This window comes from Garra rufa, chromosome 7, assembly GCF_049309525.1.
Source record: "Garra rufa chromosome 7, GarRuf1.0, whole genome shotgun sequence".
In the NCBI taxonomy this organism is placed as follows: domain Eukaryota; kingdom Metazoa; phylum Chordata; class Actinopteri; order Cypriniformes; family Cyprinidae; genus Garra; species Garra rufa.
In genome coordinates this window covers 51,387,968-51,408,474 of record NC_133367.1, presented here as the reverse complement: position 1 = coordinate 51,408,474, position 20,507 = coordinate 51,387,968, and the positions used below count along the sequence as shown (strand labels likewise).

General features: G+C 34.4%; 1 protein-coding gene across 1 annotated transcript; it reads left to right on the top strand.

Moving 5' to 3' along the window:
• hoga1 (4-hydroxy-2-oxoglutarate aldolase 1) lies at positions 1-15,232 on the top strand. The gene is made up of 8 exons (XM_073844860.1): positions 1-366; positions 616-836; positions 1,157-1,285; positions 2,751-2,878; positions 3,054-3,188; positions 8,363-8,459; positions 14,054-14,187; positions 14,502-15,232. The coding sequence occupies exons 2-8, from the start codon at positions 635-637 to the stop codon at positions 14,649-14,651; spliced, it is 975 nt and encodes a 324-aa protein (XP_073700961.1). The 5' UTR covers positions 1-366; positions 616-634; the 3' UTR covers positions 14,652-15,232.
• Positions 15,233-20,507: the final 5,275 nt, after the last annotated feature.

Genomic DNA, 20,507 nt, shown 5'->3' with positions numbered 1-20,507 from the left:
TTCGCTGACAGACAAGAGCTGTTGACAGGCTTCAGAATAATTATTCACAATAAGTGACAGAACGTTTCGAGGTTTCCAAGTAACGTCAGGACCATGTGATTAATATTTAAAAGCTAAACTTACGCTTGTGGCATACGGACTTCAGTCGTGAAGCTAATAAACACGTTGCTTATGTATTAGAAAGTCAGTACGCTGCAGCTGATCATACACAAGCAGGACTGCTGTCTTCTTTAGATACGATCATAGAATAATAATAAACAACAACAACAACGACGACGAGATACTTATACACTGAATGCGCTTGTGTTTTCTGACAGAGTAAATAAGGACTTATATGCTTTTTGCCAGACAGTTTGAAGCAAACAGGTATGCAAAACAAAGTTGTCAGGTGTATTATTTATGAGTTATAGCACGTAAATCATTTATTTAGGCAATGTTTATTTTAAGGTTTAGCCTTAACGCAATGTCAACACTTATGAAGTTCATAAATGCTTGTTTAGCAGTTTCTCCAAATGTTTTCCCAAACGTCGTCAGTATTTAGAGTTGATAAGTGTGTTGATTATTAACTGCATGGTAGCTGTTCACATTTTCTTTAACCACATCTATTTTCTTCAGACGGATCTAAACCAGCGGCATGTTTGCAATACGAAGCTTTAGGTTTCTGTGCAGAAGATCAGCTGTTTCAGTATGGAGAAATAAAAGTCAAAGTGCTGGGAAGAGGCTGGATATAAGCGGGATTTATCCTCCTATTGCTACTCCATTCACTCAGAGTGAAGATGTGGATTATCAAAGACTTCATGACAATCTTAAGAAATATGGCAACTTGCCTTTTAGAGGTGGGTTGTTTAATTTTTTTTTTTTTTTTGACAAACAAAACGAGAAATACACTATGCAGTTGAAATTGCAAAGAACTGTTATGACTAAATTCTACAACATTTATGTGCTATATATTGTAATATTGATTTTGTGTGTCTTAGCTTTATCCTGAAAATTGTTAACAGATGTTAACTAGAAACGAGACGATAAACCTCGTGTTGTTAGGGTTAAAGTCCGCTTTTGCGGTGCACTGCCTAGTGGACGGTTTTAAAACAACATGGCAATATTTTTTGTTATCCTGAAGTCTTTTTTTACATCTCTCTTTTTATTGCACTGGCAGGTCTTGTAGTGCAGGGCTCTAATGGGGAATATCCATACCTGACACCGGAGGAGAGGGTTGAGGTGGTGAAAAGAGTGAAACAGGCGCTGCCAAAAGACAAGCTAGTCATGGCTGGATCTGGCTGTGAATGTAAGTCTCTCTTGTGGTTTAATTTATATATGGGCCATTCTATTGAAACCCACAATAATATTTAAAATATTAATAAGCTTAAAATATACCAAATTATCATATAATGGGTACTTGCAATTGGAAGGTGGCTTTCTTGAACCCTAACCCCTAAATTACAACTTATGAAAATTATATTAAAATAATTATTGCATTTGATTACATTGTTTTTTTAAATATCGTTTTTGAGGTTAAAAAAAATATAGCATTATCCAGCATTTTCATGTTGGAAAACTGATTTTAAGTACACCCTACATGATCAGGAAATATTCCTGTGTCCCTTTCTCACACGGTGAGTAGATAGGCCCCATCATTTTGAGGTAAATGTGTTCAAAAGTCAGAAAAATCTGTGTGTAACTTTAAAGAATGTCACTACTGAACACCATTTTTCTATAATTAACCACACTTTTTCGCAAGTTATTCCATAACATTTAGTTTTTATACTGTTTTGAACTGTGCCAGCTAACCATGTGCTGATTAGCATCTTTGAGCTAGGTTCACTACCGAAACAGTCACGACCGAAACATCTGGTAAAGTTTTGGTAGCGACATCTTTGTTTTTTTGGGTGTTATTCCAGTGAGATCATTGCTTTTTTTTGGTGCTACTCCATAAAAGTGTCACTACCGAAAATCTTACAACCAAAACATTTTTTATTAAGTTTCGGTAGACACATCTTGTTTTTTTTTTTTTTGTTTTTTTTTCATGTTATTTCATAAAATTGTCACTATTGAAACAGTCACAGCCGAAACATTTGGTGAAGTTTCGATAGTAACATCTTTGTTCTTTGGGTGTTATCCCATAAAATTGTCACTACTGAAATATTTGGTAAAGTTTCAGTAGTAACATCTTTGTGTTTTGGGTGTTATCCTATAAAATTGTCACAACCAAAACATTTGGTGAAGTTTCGGTAGTGACATCTTTGTTTTTGGATGTTATTCCATAAAACTGTCACTACCGAAACAGTCACAGCCAAAACATTTGGTGAAGTTTTGGTAATGCCATCTTTGTTTTTTGGGTGTTATCCCATAAAATTGTCACAACTGAAATATTTGGTAAAGTTTCAGTAGTGACATCATTATTTTTTGGGTGTTATCCTAAAAAAAATGGTCACAACTGAAATATTTGGTGAAGTTTCGGTAGTGACATCTTTGTTTTTGGATGTTATCCCATAAAACTGTCACTACCAAAACAGCCACAGCCGAAACATTTGGTGGTACGGAAATCTAATTTTTTAAAATGAAATTTATTGTTAAAAATATAATTATTGATTTACCCATGAAAACTTTTTAATAAAACAGAAACAAATATATTTACAAGATGTTTCCAATTCTGACTTTAAATAAATTCTGTAGAATGGCCAAAAATCCAGATAAAGTCCACAAACAACTGTAGATAACATTAGTTATGTTTTCTTTGTCTATTCTTGCAGCCACCAGAGCCACAATCCAAATGAGCCAGCAAATGGCAGACGCAGGTGCTGATTGTTTGTTAGTGGTAACACCTTGTTTTTACCGTGGTCGAATGGATAGCCGAGCTCTCATAAACCACTACACTAAGGTAGTCTTGAGTATTTTGCATTTAATCAAAGCCTCTTCTTTCCATTGTGATGGAATGCAACTGTGGACATTATGCATATCATTCTGTGCTCATTAGCATTTTTACTTAGTTAAATTGTGGTTGAGCTTCACACTTTGTCTTATTAAAATGCATTGTTGCTTTCCTCAATCCCAAGGTGGCAGATTCCAGTTCAGTGCCAGTTGTGTTGTACAGTGTGCCAGCAAACACAGGTCTCGACCTGCCAGTGGATGCAATAATTCAGCTTTCCCAGCATCCAAATATTGTCGGCCTCAAAGACAGTGGAGGAGATGTAAGACCTACCATAATACATACAGTATATGATGTTATATATGAGCAATATCACATGAATAGAAATGTGATATGACTGTATATTGGCACGGCTGTAATTCGGCCGTAGATAATCACAGCGTGCGATATACAGCCATATTGCATGGCTATGAGTGTGTTATCGCATTTATACAACAGTTCAGTTCAAAGACACAAGTTTGTTAATACATAATGACCCACAACAAGGTGTCTTTAAAAACATACGCAGAACTAATTTCTTCCGCCACGGATTCAAATCAGTTAAAGAGGTTAACAGCTGAACCCAAGCCTCTGTTACTAACAGAGGTCACATATCCGAAAACGTTGAAGCAAATTTTCAAAAAGATGTTATCTTTATTAGGAAAATGCATATTTGAAGTCTAAACAAGTACAGTCGTGGCCAAAAGTTTTGAGAATTACATAAATATTGGAAATTGGAAAAGTTGCTGCTTAAGTTTTTATAATAGCAATTTGCATATACTCCAGAATGTTATGAAGAGTGATCAGATGAATTGCATAGTCCTTCTTTGGCATGAAAATTAACTTAATCCCGAAAAAAAACTTTCCACTGCATTTCATTGCTGTCATTAAAGGACCTGCTGAGATCATTTCAGTAATCGTCTTGTTAACTCAGGTGAGAATGTTGAAGAGCACAAGGCTGGAGATCATTATGTCAGGCTGATTGGGTTAGAATGGCAGACTTGACATGTTAAAAGGAGGGTGATGCTTGAAATCATTGTTCTTCCATTGTTAACCGTGGTGACGTGCAAAGAAACGCGTGCAGCCATCATTGTGTTGCATAAAAATGGCTTCACAGGCAAGGCTATTGTGGCTACTTAGATTGCACCTAAATCAACAATTTATAGGACCATCAAGAACTTCAAGGAAAGAGGTTCAATTCTTGTTAAGAAGGCTTCAGGGCGTCCAAGAAAGTCCAGCAACACCAGGATTGTCTCCTAAAGAGGATTCAGCTGCAAAGAAGCCACTTCTCTCCAAAAAAAACATCAGGGACAGATTGATCTTCTGCTAAAAGTATGGCGAATGGACTGCTGAGGACTGGGGCAAAGTCATATTCTCCGATGAAGCCTCTTTCCGATTGTTTGGGGCATCTGGGAAAAAGGCTTGTCCGGAGAAGACAAGGTGAGCGCTACCATCAGTCCTGTGTCATGCCAACAGTAAAGCATCCTGAGACCATTCATGTGTGGGGTTGCTTCTCATCCAAGGGAGTGGGCTCACTCACAATTTTGCCCAAAAACACAGCCATGAATAAAGAATGGTACCAAAACACCCTCCAACAGCAACTTCTTCCAACTGTAGTGGACCGTGCATTCCAGGGCCCAGTTTATGGCAAGGGCCCCTCCCTGACCACAATAGTGGACAAAGGTTTGCTACATTTTGATTGGATCTTGGTGGACTAACATAAGCTAACTGTCCAGCGCCATCAGATAAGGACACCTGATGCCAGACACCTCTTAGAGGGCAAGAAGAGACCTTTGGTACAAAAACCCAGGAAGGACAGAACTTCCTATTGGTCAAGATGCACCTTGAAACTGCTTCCTAAGGTTCGGTTCTGTGATTGCCATAAAAATTCCTTAGGATCTTCAGATGCAGCAGCAATGGGTAAAACAAAGAGAGATCACAAAGATCCATCCAAATCCATTCATAACTATGTTTTCAAACCTTGAACTGATGCGAACCATAACACACACATCTTATACTTATTCATAGAAAAAAAGTATTCTCACAGACAGCAATGTGTAGTGCAACATCTTACACAAACTCAGCTGTTAAGGGACAAATGAATGCATGCATGACAGTTCAATCTTTTCCCATCATGTTTGGACTTAATGTGTTCATTACTTGACCAAATGTTGTCTGATTGTGTTTTGGAAAGTGAGAAATGCACCAGTAAAAATTATTGACACTTTTCTAACTTTGTGTTTGGACTATGCAAATGACTTCCACAAGAGGAAAGAAGGGTGGGCTACCCCATGTCCCCCGCTCTGATGGAACCAGCCAATCACAGCATGGAAATGGAGAAGCGCCAAATTCTAATCTCCTCCTCTTCGGAAAGGTATAAAGGTACCTCTCCAAAAGACACTCCTTGTTCTGAGTCTGCGGCCCGCTACAGGGAAGGCAGCAACAGATTCTGAGTCTGAGCCCCGGCAGGGTAAGACACTAACAGAGCAACAAAGTACTGAGTCTGCCCCGCAAGGGTCAGGTGTTAATATATACACCTCCATTCTGAGTCTCCGGCACATCCAGGGGACAGTAAGAGATAAAACTTCTTTCTGAGTCTGCGGCCAGTTACTGGGAAGGCAGCTACAGATACCTCCATTCTGAGTCTCCAGCTCCACAAGGGAGAGACACTAACAGACACAATCATTCTGAGCCTACTGTCCAGAGAGACAGAAACAGACGCTCCACGCTCCAGCTTTGAGGCAGCAAAGGAAAGAGATATTTTCCACGTTCAGAGTCTTCATCCAGCGAGACAACCACAGATGCAGCACGTCCTGAGTCTCCATCCAAGAGAGACAAAGCGGATTGACCAAGTTCTGAGTCTCTAGCCCAGAGAGGCAGAAGACCAACAGACATTTGCAACAAGGTTAAGCTCCAGCGAGCAAACCTTCACTTCAGGTACCTTTGCTTGCGCGTTCCAAGCTAAGGGCCTTCAGCACCTACACCAGGGCCACATCTTAGGACCCTTTGGTGCTCCAGGAGAACAGCATCCTACAGCGCTTCATGCTCAAGGCTGTCGAAACGGATTCCTGCTCCTTATCCCACTGACTGCTCCCAGCACAACCAGTGGAAGAATTCACCGCCACCGGACTGCTCAACCAACCACAGAGAACGTAAATATCACTTCCAATCCTCTTCCAGAGACCTTGGCATTGTTGTGTACTATCAGTATATGATCTTTCTAATTTACATTAGATATTGTATAGCTGATTGCAGTTGATAACAAATAATAGCTCATTTATTTGTTTGATGCATAATAAGGTTCTTTACCGATTAGCAACAGTTTATCTTTCCATAAGATAACATAGCTCTGACATAGCAACACCCAACTGATTCACTTGCATTTTATGCATCTTATTCACTTTATTCCTTTTGCATTTATTGTATTCATTTAATAGTTGATTACTCTTTTCTATCGTTTGCTAATACATTTATTTTATTACACTTGTGTCTTCCTTGTGTTGATAATACAGTGAGAGGTTCTACAAGTTAGATATCTCACCAATCTTTCTTATGTGATGTACTCATAACCGTATTGACATGTATATGTAGTGACATGTGATCCAAGAATCATAACGTCATCTGTGACATGAGTACCTATCACTACACTATTTCGCCTTCCTAGTAGGCGAAAGCAGAACTCACTACAAAATTTGACACCCCTGGTTGGGCCAAGTTAAAATGAGATGAGTCTCCTGTAAAATTCACTACACAACAATCCAACAACAGTTTGGTGAAGAACAATGCATTTTTCAGCACGATGGAGCACCGTGCCATGAGGCAAAAGTGATAACTAAGTGGCTCAGGGACCAAAACGTTGAAACTCCCCAGATCTTAATCCCATTGAGAACTTGTGGTCAATCCTCAAGAGGCGGGTGGACAAACAAAAACCCACTAATTCTGACAAACTCCAAGAAGTGATTACGAAAGAATGGGTTGCTATCAGTCAGGATTTGGCCCAGAAGTTGATTGAGAGCATGCCCAGTCGAATTGCAGAGGTCCTGAAAAAGAAGGGCCAACACTGCAAATACTGACTCTTTGCATAAATGGCATGTAATTGTCGATAAAAGCCTTTGAAACATATGAAGTGCTTGTAATTATATTTCAGTACATCACAGAAACAACTGAAACAAAGATCTAAAAGCAGTTGAGCAGCAAACTTTGTGAAAACTAATTTTTATGCCATTCTCTAAACTTTTGGCCACGACTGTACATTCTCACTTAAAAAAACTCTTAAAACTTAAAAAACAAAACATTTCAGTGAATTTAGGGTCCACCATTACACTCGCTATGAGAAATACCATAAGCGGAGTGATACAAACAGTGAAATGGCTGGACTGCTGTTATCACTAGAATACTGCACTATTCCCAGCCAATCAGATTCGAGGACCAGAAAAAACTCTTGTATAAATTAGCAATATTACACGAGTAGATATGAGATATGGCTGTAAATCGTCACAGCTGTGATTCACCGCAGGCCAAGTGCCGTAGGTAATCACAGTGTGACGATATACAGCCATATCTCACGTCTCCGAGTGCGATATTGTGTTTATACAAGAGTTCGAGGCACGAGAGTGTAAATAAAATAAAACAACAAATCTCAGTTTGACAGCTGAGCCCAAGCCTCTGTTACTAACGGAGCTCACATCTCCAAAAACATTAAAGCAAATTTTCAAATCAGACATTGTGTTCATTAAGGAACTGCATATTTGAAGTCTAAACAAGTGCATTCTCACCTAAAAAGTCTTAAAACTACATTCTGCCACACAAAAACTTTTAGTGGATTTGAACGTCCGCCATGACATTTGCTATGAGAAATACCACAAGCGGAGAGATACAAACGGTGAAACGGTTGGAGTGCTGTTATTACTAGAATATCACACTCCTCTCAACCAATCAGATTCGAGAACCAGAAAGAACTCTTGTATAACTGAGAATATGAGAGCTGCTGTAATAATAATCAGTTCTATACAAGATTACAACTGAGAATATATTTCCATCATTTAATGTTTCATGAATGCATTAAGTCTTTCTGTCATTTTTTTTCTTTAATTCTGCTATAGACATTTGACAGTTTTTTCCCCATGTGGTGCTTTTCATTTGAAATACTCTCAGACATACAGTGAGCGGAAACAAAATTGAAGAGAAAACTGATTACTCTCTCTCTGTCAATTGAAGTTTGTTTATTTTCCATGGTTTGCCCTTTGTCACTATTTTTCTCAAGTTAAAACGTAATCACTGGATTCAAAGTTAAAGGTTTTGTGCTAATCTTAATTGCCTTCAGTAACCAAAGCAAAAAAAAAAAGTAAAATGCATAATAATTGCATATTTTTTTCTGTTCACAGTCTCATATTTCAGTCTGTTTTCACTTTGTCGTATCTATCACCTTAAAACACTTTAATATTTGATAATTAACAGATTACCAGAATAGCTCTGATCGTGCAGAAAACCAGATCTCAGGATTTCCAGGTGCTTGCAGGATCTGCTGGTTTCCTCATGGCTGCATACGCCGTTGGTGAGAATCCAAAAAATCTTTACCCCATCAAAGTATCAATATTATTAATTAATATACCTGGTGCACCCTATAATACAATATTTCTTTATTTAAGTAAATGAATAAATAATTAGTATTACAAGACATAATGCCACAATATATACCTGCAGTTGTACTTAAAAAATGTACTTCACAAATTATTATTATTATTATTTTTGCCTTATTTTAGGCGAAAGAGATGTGGGAGTTTTGATGTAGATCTGCTTAATGTCACAATGCAAAAATATTTAAATGGGCCTAAAAATAAGCTTTATTTTGACTTTAGGTTAATTGTGACCTACGTTGGAGACACTGCACTTCATTTATTCTGTTTGTCTGTACAAGCCATGTCAAATTCCTTCTAATATACAGAAAGTACATTAAGAGTAATCATTTAAACGTGACAAGTTAGACATGTCAAACAATTTGTGACCATGATAAAAAAACAAATCAAGCAAATTGTCACCGTTCACCTTGAAGGGCAACTGATTAATGTACGTTCACAGAAATAGCAGAAGAAAGACGGTACGTAATCGAAACATGTCAGTGCTAATACTACATCCACCTCATTTTTGTCTTTGATAACTTACCGCGAGACAAAACTACAGTTAATCAAATGCCAGTTTGTGGGAGAGCGTCTGGGAAGCCTGTCAGTTAATCAGCACAATCAAAGTCGCCTAAATATCTGTCAGAAAGATCGGGGGTGGCGAGTCACTGGGCCATTTTCATGAACATGGGTGGTGTCAGTCTGTCAGTCAAGCTGTTGTTTATGTGGGAGGGGTCTGTAGTGTGTCAATCACATAGTGAGGGATAGTTAGCAGTACTGAATTTCTAAATGTTTTTGCATGGTTACTTTAGACCATTGGTTTGCAGAGAATAACTCAAAATGTACTCACCCGCAAACCATCCAAGATGAAGATGTGTTTGTTCCTTCATCAGATTTGGAGAAATCCAGCATTCCATCACTTGCTCACCAAGTGACTTGGTGCCATGAGAATGAGAGTCCAAACAGCTAATAAAAACATCACAATAATCCACACTGATCAAGTTCATATTTACAGTTGAGGTCAAAAGTTTACATCCCCCTTTCAGAATCTGCATAATGTTAATTATTTTACCAAAATAAGAGGGATTATTTTTATGTTATTTTTTTATTTAGTACTATAAGACATTTCACATAAAAGATGTTTACATAAAGTCCACAATAGTTGAATTTATTAGCATGACCCTGTTCAAAAGTTTACGTCCCCTTGATTCTTAGTACTGTGTTGTTAGCTGAATGATCCACAGCTGTGTTTTTTGTATAGTGATAGTTGTTCATGAGTCCCTTGTTTGTCCTGGACAGTTAAACTGCCCGCTGTTCTTCAGAAAAATCCTTCACGTCCCACAATTCTTTGGATTTTCAGCATTTTTGTGTATTTGAATCATTTCCAACAATGACTGTATGATTTTGAGATCTATCTTTTCACACTGAGGACAAATATTACAGAAGTTTTAAATGCTCACATAAATTAATTAATCTGATGCGCATATAAACACAAAACAGTCCTAAATGAAAGAAAATAAGTTGACAAAAAGATTGGATCTAATATTTGGTGATAATAAAGCATAATAAGAGATTTATAAGCAGTTGTTTAGAGTCCGGTCAGTTTTGACCCGGGAACACCACAAGTGTGACTTTTTGGAAATTTGTACAAAATAAAAGCATTTAAAAGCAAACTTCATGATTAGACATTAAAGCACACTAGTGTGATTAACAGTTCAAATTCTAAGAGTTTTTTGTTTAATATTGTGAAAATTATTCATAAAAAAATGCTTTTTTTCACTCAAAAACGAGGTGCCTACCTTTGGATAAATGAGGCCTATGATTAATCAGATGCAAATAGAAACACAAAACCAGTCCTAAATGAAGGAAAACAAGTTGACAAACAGATTGAATCCAATATTTGGTGATAATAAAGCATAATGAGAGATTTATAAGCAATTTTTTGGAGTCCGGTCATTTTTGACCGGGAACACCACAAGTGTGACTTTTTGCAATTTTGTACAAAATAAATCATTTAAAAGCAAACTTCCTGATTAAACATTAAAGCACACTAGTGTGAGAAACAGTACCAATTTTTAGAGATTTTTTTTTAATATTGTGAAAATTATTAATAAAAAATGCTTTTTTTCACTCAAAAACGAGGTGCCTACTTTCAGATAAATGAGGCCTATGGTTAATCAGATGCAAACAGAAACACAAAACCAGTCTTAAATGAAAGAAAACAAGTTGACAAAAGAATGAATCCAATATTTGGTGATAATATAGTATAATGAGAGATTTATAAGCAATTTTTTTGGAGTCCGGTCATTTTTGACCGGGAACACCACAAGTGTGACTTTTTGCAATTTTGTACAAAATAAATCATTTAAAAGCAAACTTCCTGATTAAACATTAAAGCACACTAGTGTGAGAAACAGTACCAATTTTTAGAGATTTTTTTTTAATATTGTGAAAATTATTAATAAAAAATGCTTTTTTTCACTCAAAAACGAGGTGCCTACTTTCAGATAAATGAGGCCTATGGTTAATCAGATGCAAACAGAAACACAAAACCAGTCCCAAATGAAAGAAAACAAGTTGACAAAAGAATGAATCCAATATTTGGTGATAATATAGTATAATGAGAGATTTATAAGCAATTTTTTTGGAGTCCGGTCATTTTTGACCGGGAACACCACAAGTGTGACTTTTTGGAAATTTGTACAAAATTAAAGCATTTAAAAGCAAACTTCAGGATTAAACATTAAAGCACACTAGTGTGAGAAACAGTACCAATTTTTAGAGATTTTTGCTTAATATTGTGACAATTATTAATAAAAAATGCTTTTTTTTCACTCAAAAGCGAGGTGCCTACTTTCGGATAAATGAGGCCTATGGTTAATCAGATGCAAATAGAAACACAAAACCAGTCCCAAATGAAAGAAAACAAGTTGACAAAAAGATTGGATCCAATATTTGTGATAATAAAGCATAATAAGACATTTATAAACAGTTGTTTAGAGTCCGGTCATTTTTGACCAGGAACATCACAAGTGTGACTTTTGGCAATTTTGTAAAAATAAAAGCATTTAAAAGCAAACTTCATGATTAGACATTAAAACACACTACTGTGATTAACAGTTCAAATTCTGAGAGTTTTTTGTTTAATATTGTGAAAATTATTCATAAATGCGTTTTTTCACTCAAAAACGAGGTGCCTACCTTTGGATAAATGAGGCCTATGATTAATCAGATGCAAATAGAAACACAAAACCAGTCCTAAATGAAGGAAAACAAGTTGACAAACAGATTGAATCCAATATTAGGTGATAATATAGCATAATGAGAGATTTATAAGCAATTGTTTGGCGTCCGGTCATTTTTGACCGGGAACACCACAAGTGTGACTTTTTGCAATTTTGTACAAAATAAATCATTTAAAAGCAAACTTCCTGATTAAACATTAAAGCACACTAGTGTGAGAAACAGTACCAATTTTTAGAGATTTTTTTTTAATATTGTGAAAATTATTAATAAAAAATGCTTTTTTTCACTCAAAAACGAGGTGCCTACTTTCAGATAAATGAGGCCTATGGTTAATCAGATGCAAACAGAAACACAAAACCAGTCCCAAATGAAAGAAAACAAGTTGACAAAAGAATGAATCCAATATTTGGTGATAATATAGTATAATGAGAGATTTATAAGCAATTTTTTTGGAGTCCGGTCATTTTTGACCGGGAACACCACAAGTGTGACTTTTTGCAATTTTGTACAAAATAAATCATTTAAAAGCAAACTTCCTGATTAAACATTAAAGCACACTAGTGTGATAAACAGTGCACATTTTTATAATTTTTTTTATCTCGTATTGTGAAAATTAATAAAAAATGATTTTTTTCACTCAAAAAATGAGGTGCCTACTTTCGGATAAATTAGGCCTTTCGATTAATCAGATGCAAACAGAAACACAAAACCAGTCCTAAATGAAAGAAAACCAGTTGACAAAAAGATTGAATCCAATATTTGGTGATAATATAGCATAATGAGAGATTTATAAGCAGTTGTTTAGAGTCCGGTCAGTTTTGACCCGGGAACACCACAAGTGTGACTTTTTGGAATTTTGTACAAAATTAAAGCATTTAAAAGCAAACTTCATGATTAGACATTAAAGCACACTAGTGTGATTAACAGTTCAAATTCTAAGAGTTTTTTGTTTAATATTGTGAAAATTATTCATAAAAAAAAGCTTTTTTTCACTAAAAAACGAGGTGCCTACCTTTGGATAAATGAGGCCTATGATTAATCAGATGCAAATAGAAACACAAAACCAGTCCTAAATGAAGGAAAACAAGTTGACAAACAGATTGAATCCAATATTAGGTGATAATATAGCATAATGAGAGATTTATAAGCAATTGTTTGGCGTCCGGTCATTTTTGACCGGGAACACCACAAGTGTGACTTTTTGCAATTTTGTACAAAATAAATCATTTAAAAGCAAACTTCCTGATTAAACATTAAAGCACACTAGTGTGAGAAACAGTACCAATTTTTAGAGATTTTTTTTTGATATTGTGAAAATTATTAATAAAAAAATGCTTTTTTTCACTCAAAAACGAGGTGCCTACTTTCAGATAAATGAGGCCTATGGTTAATCAGATGCAAACAGAAACACAAAACCAGTCCCAAATGAAAGAAAACAAGTTGACAAAAGAATGAATCCAATATTTGGTGATAATATAGCATAATGAGAGATTTATAAGCAATTTTTTTGGAGTCCGGTCATTTTTGACCGGGAACACCACAAGTGTGACTTTTTGCAATTTTGTACAAAATAAATCATTTAAAAGCAAACTTCCTGATTAAACATTAAAGCACACTAGTGTGATAAACAGTGCACATTTTTATAATTTTTTTTTATCTCGTATTGTGAAAATTAATAAAAAATTATTTTTTTTCACTCAAAAAATGAGGTGCCTACTTTCGGATAAATTAGGCCTTTCGATTAATCAGATGCAAACAGAAACACAAAACCAGTCCTAAATGAAAGAAAACCAGTTGACAAAAAGATTGAATCCAATATTTGGTGATAATATAGCAAAATGAGAGATTTATAAGCAATTGTTTGGCGTCCGGTCATTTTTGACCGGCAACACCAATAATGTGACTTTTTGCAATTTTGTACAAAACAAAAGCATTTAAAAGCAAACTTCCTGATTAAACATTAAATCACACAAGTGTGAGAAACAGTTAAAATTTTTTTTTAGTTTTTTGTTTAAATATTGTGACGATTATTCATTAAAAAATTACTTTTTCACTCAAAAAAAAAGAGTTGTTTTGAGTAATCAATCAGATGCATATAGAAACGCAAAACCAGTCCTAAATTTTATCAGCTGTTTAGACTCTCATTTCTGACTAAACACATTTCTCCAAATCTGATGAAGAAACAAACTCTTCTACATCTTCGATGTAAATCTAAATCTTCCTCCAATTTTCATTTTTGAGTGTACTGTTCCTTTAAGAGCCGTTTTCGCTGTGTTTTTTATAGGGGCCGTGGGAGGCGTGTGCGCCCTCGCAAATGTCCTGGGTCAGCAGGTGTGTGATCTAGCCCAGCTGTGTGTTTCAGGACGCTGGGACGAGGCCAGAGAGCTCCAATATCGCCTCATCGAACCCAACACAGCAGTGAGCATCGCATCACCATGGCAACGCCACACATTTATACCACAGATACATTTACTGCTATATAGGCATGATAAACATTGGAAGCAACCCTTCCCCCCAAGAGCTGCTCAACATGAGCTTTGCTTCAAAGGCCATGAGAAAGATTCGCACTATGGTGTAAATGTGCTTTTGAAAAAGGAAAAACATAATGGGCTGATCCTAAAAGGCTTGAACAGACTCTAAACGGCACCTTTGACCTTGTGTAAAAGAGAATCTGTGATTGATTTTGACTCTATTCATTAAATTGCAATGTCCCTCCCCCTCTTTTTTTGTAGGTAACTCGGCTGTACGGCGTTCCCGCTTTGAAACAAGCAATGGAGTGGTTTGGATATCACGGCGGTGTGTGTCGGTCCCCGTTGCAGACCTTATCAAAGGCAGATTTAGAGCAGCTTCGAGTGAAATTCTCCTCCAACGGTTGGCTGTAGAAGCAGGACTGCCGACAGAATCAAAGTGTTACAGTACCAGAGCGTTCGAAAACAGAATGGTTAATTCGTTTTTGTGTTATTATTAATTCAAACTAATTTTTCTACAAGATTTTCTCATAGCAATGCATTAAAATGTAATTTGCTAGATATAGCAGTGTGCGGCATTCTTCTGTTTTTGTCAGAAAAATTGAAAAATATTTCAGTGTAACTGGTTTGATTTTTTTCTTCCAAATTTAATGTTTTATGGTTTCATAAATTTTTTGTGTTGTTTTAATGTTGAGTTTTCTGCATCACAATGCTGTTTGTCCAAAATGGCTTTTATACAGATTGTAAAAAGCCATTTTGAGCCATTTTGGATGTGATTTTACATCATTTATTCTTTAACATTAGATTTTATTCTTGTTTTGAAATAAATCAAAACCAGTCATTATATATTTTTTATATAAATTTAGCATGTTATAATAATACCTAGAATACCTATAAAAGGAACAATTATTTCAAAATAACTTAAAGTATGTTTTTTTTATATTCTTGTTTTGAAAACAAAGCAATATTTGTAAGATTTTGACAGTGCACTATTATATTATACACTATCATATAAGTTAATTAAAATGCTTTTGGTATTTTGAAACTACAATATTATTATGTATTCATTCATTCATTTATCTTCAGTAGGTTCTTGGGAAAATCTTGTTTTAATATATATATATATTAATAAAACAAAAAATAACAATACTTATTTTGAATATATTTGAATAAAAGGAACACTGTAAAAAATTTGCTGTAGTTCTGCAGCTGGTTGCCAGTAACTTACTGTAGATTTTTAATTTATGTTATTTACTGGCAACAGTTTGTTCAAAGTTAAATGAACATTAAACATTAACAAGTCTTTGTCTTTACAGAATAAAACTATAAAATAACAACCTACTGCAAAGCATTCTGGGAACCAGAAACCTTCATCAACCTTTTTCTGTTTTTTTCCTTCAGATTTTGGTTCCCAGAATGCTTTGCATGAGGCTGTTATTTTAGTTTTATTCTGTAAAGATAAAGACTTGTTAATGTTTAATGTTCAATTAACTTTGAACAAACTGTTGCCAGTAAATAGCATAAATTAAAATCTACAGTAAGTTACTGGCAACCAGCTGCCAGTAATACTGTAATTTCTACAGATTTTGTTTACAGTGAAACAATACTTCAAAATTTTTTGAAAGTGCAAAATTATAATAATCACAATTATTATTTTTATATATATTTCATTTAAGTTAAATAAAATGATTTTAGTATTTTAGTAAACTGCATTATTACATCTATCCATTGTGCAAACTGTTTATCTTCTGTAGGTTAATGTGAAAAAATGATCATATTGTTTTTTAAAATAATAATCATCATTTTTAATATATTTGAATAAAACAAAACACTTTTAATATTTTGAAATCGCAATTGAAATTTGTTAAATTCTTGTTTTGAAAAACAAATATATTGTTTTAATAAGTTAAAATACTATTTAGAAAGTATAATATTATTCTAAAAAATCTTATAGTCTTAAGTAAACAAAATGCTTTCAAAATTTTGAAACTACATTATTATAATCCTAATAGTTTTTTTTAAAGATTTTGGCAGTGCGATATTATTTCCTTAAGTAAAATAAAATGCTGTTAGTATTTTAAAACTACAATATTATGCATCCATCCATTCTTCAAACCATTTGTCTTCTGTAGGTTCATGGGAAAATAGTATTACTATATTATTATTATTATTATTATTATTATTAAAATAAAACCAATAATTAAGCATATTTCAATAAAAGAAAACAATACTTACAATATTTTGGAAGTGAAGGGTTTGTTAAATTCTTATTAAATTGTTTTGAAAGTACAATATTATTATAATCACAATTTTGATTTTGTTTTTAAAATTTTGACAGTGCAATAGTATATTCTTAAGTAAAAAAAAATGCTTTAAGTATTTTAAAACTACAATATTATTATGCATCCATCCACTCTCCAAAACATTCTTAAGTAAAAAAAAAAAAAAAAAAAAAAAAACACTTAGTAGGGATGTAACGGTATCAAAACTTCACGGTACGGTAATACCTCGGTATGAATGGCACGGTACGGTATTTATTAGGGATGTAACGGTATTGTAAATACCGTCGTACCGCAATAACAAATTTTTCCGATACTACCGTGGTCGCATGACTCGATAAAACAATAGGTCTTCTGAGAAAAGTTTGCTCAGGCGAATGGAGCGAACGGGAGGTAGGCGGGAACTACAATTCCCATCAGCCCAGGCGTGGCCATCATCCTTTGCGGTCTGTTGCCCGCCACCCTTGAACGTCAAGTTCATTTTATTTTCGATATAGCGCCAGATCACAATAGAAGTCATTTAAGGTTATCTTTCATATAGAACAGGTCTATACATTGTTCTTTTATTAAACAAACTTGATTGCATTATGCTATTTATCTTATTTACACAAAGGCATGTCATTTCTGTCTCTACATGATGGCGCGTTTACAATGTCTCCCCCGTGAAAACACGCAGGACTCCATTCATAAAAACTAGGGATGTAACGGTATCAAAACTTCACGGTACGGTAATACCTCGGTATGAATGGCACGGTACGGTATTTATTGAATCATTTACAGGAAAAACAAAACTAATGAAGAGACTCGAAAAAAGTGCCAGAAGTGTTTATTAAACAGTTTACATGAACACTGAACATATCAATGGCATAAAAATTAGCCATCTATCTGTAAACTTTGAAACAGGAACTTCAATTTTTCAGTTTTAATAACAAAAAAATATTAAACCATGTAACCACGTTACTTTTTTTCGCAGTACTTTAGCCAACTTTGTGTAATCACGAAAACATTCATTTCAGTGGAAAAATAAGTCCAAAACTCTCTATTTTAACATTTTGAACAATAGGGCTCTACAATCTTTTGCTTTTTTTTTTTTTTTTTTTAGAAATTCTTATGTGTTTTAATTTTTCTGATAATCAAATGAAAGCATAAACATTTATTTATTTTTAATTAAATGAAAAATAAACCCTTTTAATTTTTGGCAAACAAACAGAGTTTTACTGTTAAAACCCATCCATGGAAGAAAAATTATATTCAGTTTAAAACGTTTAAATAATAATTGTAGTATTTTTTTCTACAATTAAGTGGTTAATCTTCTTGTAATATTTATTTTTTATTATATATATTGTTTTATGTAAATTATTTAAATAGGAATATATAAACACCTACATTATACTGTACAAAAGAAATACAAGACTTATATTGTTCTGTTTCATGTTAAACCGTACTTTTATTTTGACAGGTTGCCGTGAAGTTTCTGTGTACAGTGTGATATGCTAGTTTTCTTAAATGAAACGGTAAAAGTGACACTAACAGAAGCTTTGGAGATTAAGTTTATCTGTTCATGTGAGATGCAAATGCCAAAAATTAGCGGGAGCATCACACGTGCTTCAGTATGAGTGTAGTAAAGAAAAAAAAAACGCGTCTCCACCATCCATACAGACAGAGGCAAACGGAACATGCGGGATTCATATTAAAACGGTCTTTTTGCATTTCAGTTTTCACAGACACTAGTCCATATCGCGATTTGAATTAAGTGACAGACCAACTTTTGATTTATTAATCCAAAAATCAACAAATTCCGTGGCATTCCGCGCTATAGTAAATTCCGTTTTTATGAATGGAGTCCTGCGTGTTTTCACGGGGGAGACATTGTAAACGCGCCATCATGTAGAGACAGAAATGACATGCCTTCGTGTAAATAAGATAAATAGCATAATGCAATTAAGTTTGTTTAATAAAAGAACAATGTATAGACCTGTTCTATATGAAAGATAACCTTAAATGACTTCTATTGTGATCTGGCGCTATATCGAAAATAAAATGAACTTGACGTTCAAGGGTGGCGGGCAACAGACCGCAAAGGATGATGGCCACGCCTGGGCTGATGGGAATTGTAGTTCCCGCCTACCTCCCGTTCGCTCCATTCGCCTGAGCAAACTTTTCTCAGAAGACCTATTGTTTTATCGAGTCATGCGACCACGGTAGTATCGAAAAAATTTGTTATTGCGGTACGACGGTATTTACAATACCGTTACATCCCTACCACTTAGTATTTTGGTATTTTAAAAATAAAAACTATTTTTAACATATTTGAATAAAAGGAAACAATACTTGCAATATTTGTTAAATTGTTGTTTTTAAAGCAAATATTGTTTTAAAGTAAACAAAATGCTTTCAGTATTTTGAAATTGCAATATTATATTCTTAAGTGAAAAGAAAAATGCTTTTAATTTAAAATATTATAATTATATATTTTTTAATAAAAACAATAATTGAACATATTTCAATATTCAATTGTTATTTTGAAAACAAATATATTGTTTTAAAGTAAACAAAATTATTTCATTATTTTGTAAGTACAATATTATTATAGCCTAATCAGTGCAGTATTCTTAAGTAAAATAAAAAAAATGCATTTAGTTTTTTTTTTAAATAAAAACAACTATTTTTAACATTTGAATAAAAGGAAACAATACTTGCAATATTTGTTAAGTTGTTTTGAAAACTAATATTATATTGTTCTAAAATAAACAAAATGCTTTCAGTATTTGAAAGTACAAAATTATATTCTTAAGTAAAATAAAATGCTTTTAGTATTTTAAAACTACAATATTATGCTTCCATTCGTTTTGAAAAAAACTGTTTATCTTCTGTTGGTTAATGGGAAAATATTATTATATATTATTATTTTAAATAAAAACAATAGTTATTGTGAACATATTTAAATAAAATGGAAAGAAAATACAATAGTTTGAGCTTGTTTTGAAAACAAATATACTGTTTTAAAAATAAAAAATAAATTTTTAAGTAAAACAATACTTGAAATATTTTGAAATCACAATATTTATTACATTCTTGTTTTGAAGTAAAGCGAACCAGTATATTTTGATCCAATAATGCATGAGGGTTCAATTTCAAGTGCGACCACAAGTAGGCGCTTTAAACAACCTAGACGTGTTTAAATTGTCTGATGAGGTGCAAACCTGTGATCTCTTTTAAAGCGGATAAAAAGCATTGGTATATGAGTCATGCATCTCCAAAGAGTAGATTGTTGCAGAATGAGAAAATGAGAGCGAGAGAAAAAAAAACAACAACGTTGCTACATTTTCTGACTCTTGCTGGGAGCAAAATGACAAGAAACTCTAGACAGAGAGCAGTCATTATCTTCTCTCTTTACCTCATTCTCAGTCTATTTAGAGTGCTGTCGCTCTGACATTTCAGCTTTTTCTCTCTAAAGTTCTCGTCTGGCTGTCCTTGTTGCCAAACCTTCGATGAACTATTTTTTTTCTTCACACGTCTCCACAACCACATTTGCAGCACGGGTGCTCACCCAAGGCAATGCGCTGACCTCGGCTGGTAGTTATTGTGTGAGACAACCCTTTCAGTCATTAATGCAGTGGTTATGAAGAGAGATGTTTTAAAGGTATTCATATCATTCTTCCATACTCTTGACCTATGTTTGTCTCCTGTGCTTTCAGCCCCAACCTTTCACGCTCCTCTACTGCGCCAAGTTGCTCGATGCCCACATGATAAACTAGTGCCCTAGGCAAGCTCTTTTCTTCTGACATCCACTAACATTTAGACGTCAATTAAACTTAAGGAGTTTGCAAATATGTTCGATTGTGTCCACTCTCTGCTGCAAACCTTGCACTGGCTATGCACACACACTGTAAAAAAAAGAAAGTACTGCCAAAAGGTACACCAGTGTTTTTGTACCATATTTGTACCCCCGCAATTTAAAGTGCAAAACATTGGTGCTATTTTATAAATG